Source organism: Solanum tuberosum, unplaced genomic scaffold (genome assembly GCF_000226075.1).
Source record: "Solanum tuberosum cultivar DM 1-3 516 R44 unplaced genomic scaffold, SolTub_3.0 scf00301, whole genome shotgun sequence".
Lineage (NCBI taxonomy): Eukaryota > Viridiplantae > Streptophyta > Magnoliopsida > Solanales > Solanaceae > Solanum > Solanum tuberosum.
In genome coordinates, this window is record NW_006239223.1 from 497626 (window position 1) to 504520 (window position 6895).

Consider the following 6895-nt stretch of genomic DNA (forward strand, 5'->3'; position numbering starts at 1 on the left):
AAAATGGTGATATATTTTTCTTTTACCTTTTAATCAAATGATTTCGCACAAAATGGGACAAAGATAATATTTCATCCGTCCCAATTTATATGAAACACTTTTCATTTTAGTCCGTCTAAAAAAGAATATCATTTTTCTATATCTAAAAATAATTTAATTTTATAAGATTATTTGCGAACCACACAAATATTTAAAGGATTCTTTTGAAGAAAATATTTTAGAAGTTTAAAATATTGTCATATAAATTATGAGGGAAGGAGGAAGGAGTTAGTACTAATTGTTTTGAGAAATACAATAAGGGCAAGAACAAGCTTAGATGTAGAAATAAAAAGGAGTACACGGTTTATTTATTTATATATAGTTACAAAAAAAAAAGATCAGTGTATGAAGTAGAATAATAGATTCATGATTGCATACTCATATAGTAATATATATGCAATCAATCACAATTCACATATATTTCTTTAAAAAAAAATCATCAAACATGTGGTGGAGTTGTAGCGGAATAAATTATTATATGTTTTCTTCCACGCTCAGATATGCTATTCTCCGCAAATTTAATACTTGCATTATGTAGACCTTTTTGTTTCTCATCATCACTCCATTCAGAAGAATAATATTTTTCTTCATTATACTTTTCATCTTTGGAAGCTGGTAAAAACATACTCCCCCATTGTGGAAAATGAATTAAAGCAATTGGTACGGTACAAGCTACAGCCATAAATCCCATCCAAGTCAATCCCATAGATGTAGAAAATGTTGTACTTGAGAAGAAAATCAATTGCGTTAAACCACCTCCAAAGTTACCACCAGCACCCGTTAGGCCAGAAATTAGGCCTAAGGATCTACGCGATACGAAAGGGATGACACCATAAGTTGCACCACATGCAGCTTGTGCTCCAACGGAGAATAAAATCATAGCTAATATGGCTATAGGAAGTGTTTCTGCTCTGCCAAGCCAGACGCAGAAAACTCCTCCTAAGGTTTGGACAATCCATAATATCCAAAGTCTTCCTCTCATTCCGAATTTTCTTGCTGCTAAATCAGAGGCGTATCCACCAAAAGGACGTGCTACAAAGTTTACCATTCCATACGCTCCAGCTATAACTCCCGCTGTGTGAAGCTTTAGATTGAACCTGCTTGGTTTTCAATAACCTAATTAATTAACATCTAACACAATTATAATACTCCCTCCGTTTAAAAAAGAATGGTCTAGTTTGACTTAGAACAAAGTTTAAGAAAAGAAATAAACTTTTTAATCTTGTGATTCTAAATTAAAGTTATGTCAAATGTATCAAAATGTCCTTTAAGCTTGCGGTCTTAAACATGTTACGTAGAAAGTTAAAGTTAAAGTGTAAAGGAATCATTTTTTTTAAACATACTAAAAAGAAAATTAGATCATTCTTTTTTAAACGGCTAGAGTATCTAAATAGAATTGGTGAGTAGATCGAGAACATACTTGTCAAAAAAGTACTCCGCAATTACATTGTTCATGCACAGCTGAACTCCCATGGAATAACCGTAAACAAGAAAAAACACCCAAGTCCTGTAATTTGTCACTGCAAACCTAAACACCTAACAAAAGGAAATTAAAAAATATCATTAGCAGCGCTTATATATATATATATATATGTATTTTGTTTTGTTTTGTTTCTTTGGGTAGCTAAGAATATACCTTTGAAAATTTATCTTTGTGTACGTGACCACTCTTTTGCAAGTCACTAAGATTACCATCAGGCAAATCTTGACCAAGAACCAAGACCATAACACCAACAATGATATGAAGCCATCCAGGGATGAAAAAGGCGATACGCCAAGCAGTGAAAGGAGTAGCTCCGGTTAATTGAATAATGTGAAAAAGGAAAGGCATAAGGAGTTGAGTCACACCGCCACCCATGTCTCCCCATCCAGCAGCAACACCATTAACAAGACCAATTATCTGTCCATTAAACATTGTACTTGTCCAATATTGACATGACACGAATGTTGCCAATGAAACTCCAATCATGAACCGAACTGCTATGTATCCCTGTCCATCCAAGCTAATTATAATATGCATGCGCGTTAATCATTTAGCTAATAGTCATTTTATATTAAACAACATATACCTGTGGTGTTGATACAAAAGCAACTGAGAAAACAACAGGAGCTGTTAACAAGTTAACAAATGCACATCCATATCTAGGTCCAATTAAATCACATACTACACCCATAACAAGCCTAGAGAAAATGCTGCCAGAAACAGAAGCAACACCAGCATTGCCAATATCTGATCTAGTCAAATCTAGATTGTCCCTGATAATGGGAACGAGAGGAGCGGCAGCAAAAGGGGAGATCAAACAAGGGAAGAAAGAGATCCAAGCAAGATGAAATGATCTCATATGAGGTTGTGCAAATGACAAGATTTTCAGAGTTTTTGCTTTGTGTTCTGAATCAACTGGCAATGAAAACTTGGTAACACCGCTTGAAGATGAAGACATTGAAAAAGTAAATGTTTCTTCTTTGCCAGTTAATCCATGTGCCGATGTACCAACACAACCTTCAGCATTCGCCATTATCACTACAAATTACAAAACAAAGAAGAAAAATGTAATGTAATATTTCATATTTGTGCTTCTTGATCATCCAAATATTTATAGTGTTAATTACAGCGTTGACGTGTTACATTGTTGACGTGTCATAGCTAGACGAAGTTTCCTTGAAAGTTCGTAGCATAATAATTAAGGACCAGCATATTCTTTTATTTTAGAAAAATAAATGCTACTCCATCTACTAATTAATTAATATAATTTCGTTTACTTTCTAAAACGGTGTCTACTTTAGTTTGTTTTGTTAATAAACAGAAATAATCTATACAAGGGTTCTAGTCCGACAAATAATATTCTTTGTTTACTCGAAAAATGGTATAATTGAATTTATTAAGGTGGTTTAAGAACACGTTAGTTAGATCAATCTTGTGAATGAAATAATAATAAAATAAATCAAAGATGTAATGAATATAAAGTTAAAGATAATCAAACCGCCATCATGATTGGTTGAGAATTGGGCCTTGATGACCCAAGTCCAAAATAATTAATGAATTAAAAATCTAAAAGTTTTTTCTCGAAGAGAGAGCGTAAGCATAAAACAAATGTTTGATCATCAAATATTTGGAGCTCCTAACATAAATGATTAAAGGGTTATTCATAGAGAAGAAACTAGTTAACTACTTTCACTTGATACTAACCCTTTAGTTGCGTACTAGATCAATGATGAGTATATATCTCCGTCTCTCCAGTGATTTTTGAATTAACAATCATATCTTATCCCTATATATCATTTTTATTAATCTCTGTGTCTGCATCCTACAAATTTCCAATGCTAGGAGGGCTATGTTAGTGAGGCGATGATGTGGATTTTAGGACCCTTATGATCTCAAACTTGTTTTATTTTTAGGATCAAATTTAAACAGAAGCAAATTTGTTTTAATTATTTTTAAGATGGACAGATTTGAGTCATTTCATCAATGCTAATTGTATATTCAAAACCAAATTCAAATAAAGGACAACATTATTTATTTCCCAAACGACATTTTTGCCCCATTACCCCAAGAAAATGATTTTCAAACATCTTAACTACTTTTGCGTGCAAACAATCGTCTTTAATGAATTGTACCAAAAACAATAAAATAGATTGTCTTTAATGAGTCCAATTTACTCGATGTAGCACACTACGTACACCTGCAATTACAATACAATACACATCATAATGACATATATTATAGATTATCGATGACAATAAGATTTCTTTAATTAGGTTATATCTCTCCCCATTTTTTACGAACTTTCTAAATATAATTATTTGGTATTCAAAATATATCAACATGATTAATTTGTATACACATCGCGTATGGCTTATGACATATAAAGGGGAGTAGGCCCTTATAATTATTCGGATTCTTTTTGTTTTAAAGCTTCAAACTTGAAATTTTTATTCAAGAGTGAAGAGATCAATCATATCCATCACACCAACCACTTGACTTGGTGGTTCAATCTCCCTCTTGAAGTTGACCTCCTTGTTTTTGGTGATTTTGGACATTTTGTAAGTAAGTAATCTTTTAAAGGATTTTCATAACCAGAAAAAAGTGTAATGCATTTTAAACTAAAGTTAAGGTGCTTTTACAATGTAAGTATTTGATAGCCAAAGCCTAAATTGTATAACACTTCAACGAATGCACAAAGTAGTAACTTCAAAAAGGAATTCGTTTCAACTATACAAAGCTAAAGAGACAAAAACAACAAAGAACAAGTCCAGCTAAACACAATATTATTGACTTAAATTTAATATTTATATCTAAAAATTCACTTAATATGTATGAATAAACTATCATAAAAATCTAAAATCGATAAACTCAATATCTAGCTGAACCTATCTCTGATCGATCATAAAATAGGAATGACCTCGAAGATCACAAGAATCAAATTAGGTGTCAAAGGTTTGTCATGTTGACATGTTCAGAAATTTACAACCGTACTTAATAATACATTTGCGCCAACCATTAAATATGATGAAACTAAAAAAAATATTAGAAGTTATAATATTCACAAGAAGTTAGCATTTTTATGTGAAAGAAAAGAAAAACATCAATATGCATTTTTACTCGATGAATAAAAAACAATATTTGAAGGTTGAAGTCAAATAAGGGTACGGTGATTACGATTCCGTACCTTTTTATAAGATATTGTGCTATGGACAAACGTATCTTTCATGACAACAATTTTGGAGGCCTGCTCCTTTGCTCACGCATGTTTCCACCTCCTTTTTTTTACTTATTAATATATATTAAAAAACAAAAAAGAAAAATCTTCCTAGATAGACAAATATTTCTATTATATTTACTAATTCTCTTTGTAGTTTGAAATAATTATATATTGTCTCACTAATTAATAATTTCATATCAGATTTCAAGTCAGACACACCTACATATTTATTTATTGGGAAAAGGGTCAAAAATACCCCTCAACTTTGTTTTATTAGTTGACTTTACCCTCGCCGTTAAAATGAAGTTAATTTTACCCCTCCCGTTACTAATTTCACCAAATTTACCCCTCAATTGGATGGAAAACCCAAATCAACTAAAATTACCCAATTTCAATTAGATAACCCAATCTTTTCTCTTTTCAATCTGAACCCGACCCATTTATACCAAATTAAAACCCCAAATCAAGCTCCGGCAATCCCCATTCATTTTCTCCGTTTTCCGGCGAAACACCACCAAAACAACCTCCAAATGACCACCTGAAACCACCACTCAAAACCCCTAAAAACCAGAAACGACATCAAGTAGAAAACATTAACAACAAACCCATTTTCCTCTACTTTCCGGTGACGACAACAAGACCTTTCTTCTCCATTTTCGGCCAGTTCCAAGATGGAACAACATTAAGCAAACCACCCACCGCCAGAATCATTCAAACAGCCGCGAAACCGACCTGAAATAGCTCTCAAACACCACCCTCTCCACGCCAAAATCCAGTGGTAAAACCACACTTCAGCCCACCAAAACTTAAGCTAAAACAACCAGCAAATGACCACCAGACCACCAGTTCTCCGACCTCCAAACAACCAACCAACAAAACCCCGACCAAAACCCCATCGGAAAACAACTGAAGCACCGCTAACAGATCAAACCAACAACACAATCAGGCGAGAATCAAGGCTCGAAAACAACAGCCACAACTTCATATCCGGCTAGGCTCAACAAGCAAGCAATAACATAGTTTTAGATCTGCCCACAGGAAAGCAAAATCCGATGATTGAACGAGCTCCAAGCTCCGACCACACTAGTGTGCTAAATCTCTCTAATCTTTTTCATATACTTCCTCTATTGAATGTGGTCATGGAGGAAACCTATTGTCAATCTTGGATGGGATTTTCATTGCAGTCAAGGATGACAGTGATTGCTATTTTCATCCGGATATTTGTTTAACTTCAATTTTAGTAGTATGTGTTTCAATGGAAGAAGGAGATGGAGAAGATTAGAGAGATGGGTTTAGGGTTTTAATTTGGTATAAATGGGTCGGGTTCGGATTAAAAAGAGAAAAAAATTGGGTTATTTAATTGAAATTGGGTAATTTTAGTTGATTTGGGTTTTCCATCCAATTGAGGGGTAAATTTGGTAAAATTAGTAACGGGAGGGGTAAAATTAACTTCATTTTAACGGCGAGGGTAAAGTCAACTAATAAAACAAAGTTGAGGGGTATTTTTGACCCTTTTCCCTTATTTATTTTTGCTACTAGATATACACTAAAATAGGGAGAGAGATGTGAGCGAAAGAAAGAGAGAGAGGCGAGCGAGAGCGTAAGATACATGCGAATTTGCTTAGATACAGTATATATATCTAGAATAAATTATATTTAATTTTGACACTATGTTTCTGAGATACATGCATCTGGACATATTTGGACGCATCAAATATATGTATCAGAAGTCCAAAATCAGGTAAGATTCGTAATGTTGCAAACTAGTGTGAATATAAGAAATTAGCTTCTAAACTAGTGAAATTCATGTAAGTTACCCAAAAAACTATTTGGTGACTGGTACACAATTGAGGGATGTCTCTCGAGAGACGGTAAAATTAGATTTTAGTTGAACAACACCACTTCGAAACATTGAGAGATTAGTGATGAGATTCAAAAGTGGAAGTTAAATATAACGAAACTTTGGTCCCATCTATGTGAACAAAGTAATTGGTTAGCTAGAGTTCATTTGAGAGAATAACACTAGAAAATCAATACAATATGTTGAGAAATAATTGTATTGAGTAAAGGTTTATGATCAATAAAGAATAACTCGACAAGATTATAATAGGTTTATATTTTAAGTTTATTCCGATAATCGATGAAAATCATCATCC

The 6895-nt window shown here is 33.3% G+C and overlaps 1 protein-coding gene across 1 annotated transcript; it reads right to left on the bottom strand.

The window, feature by feature from the left end:
- Nucleotides 1–337: 337 nt before the first annotated feature.
- On the bottom strand, nucleotides 338–2592 carry LOC102584553 (high affinity nitrate transporter 2.4-like). Its single transcript, XM_006359514.2, has 4 exons — nucleotides 2109–2592; nucleotides 1676–2029; nucleotides 1460–1575; nucleotides 338–1136 (listed from the first exon to the last, which is right to left on the bottom strand). The coding sequence occupies exons 1-4, from the start codon at nucleotides 2553–2555 to the stop codon at nucleotides 479–481; spliced, it is 1575 nt and encodes a 524-aa protein (XP_006359576.1). The 5' UTR covers nucleotides 2556–2592; the 3' UTR covers nucleotides 338–478.
- Between the last annotated feature and the right edge of the window lie 4303 nt (nucleotides 2593–6895).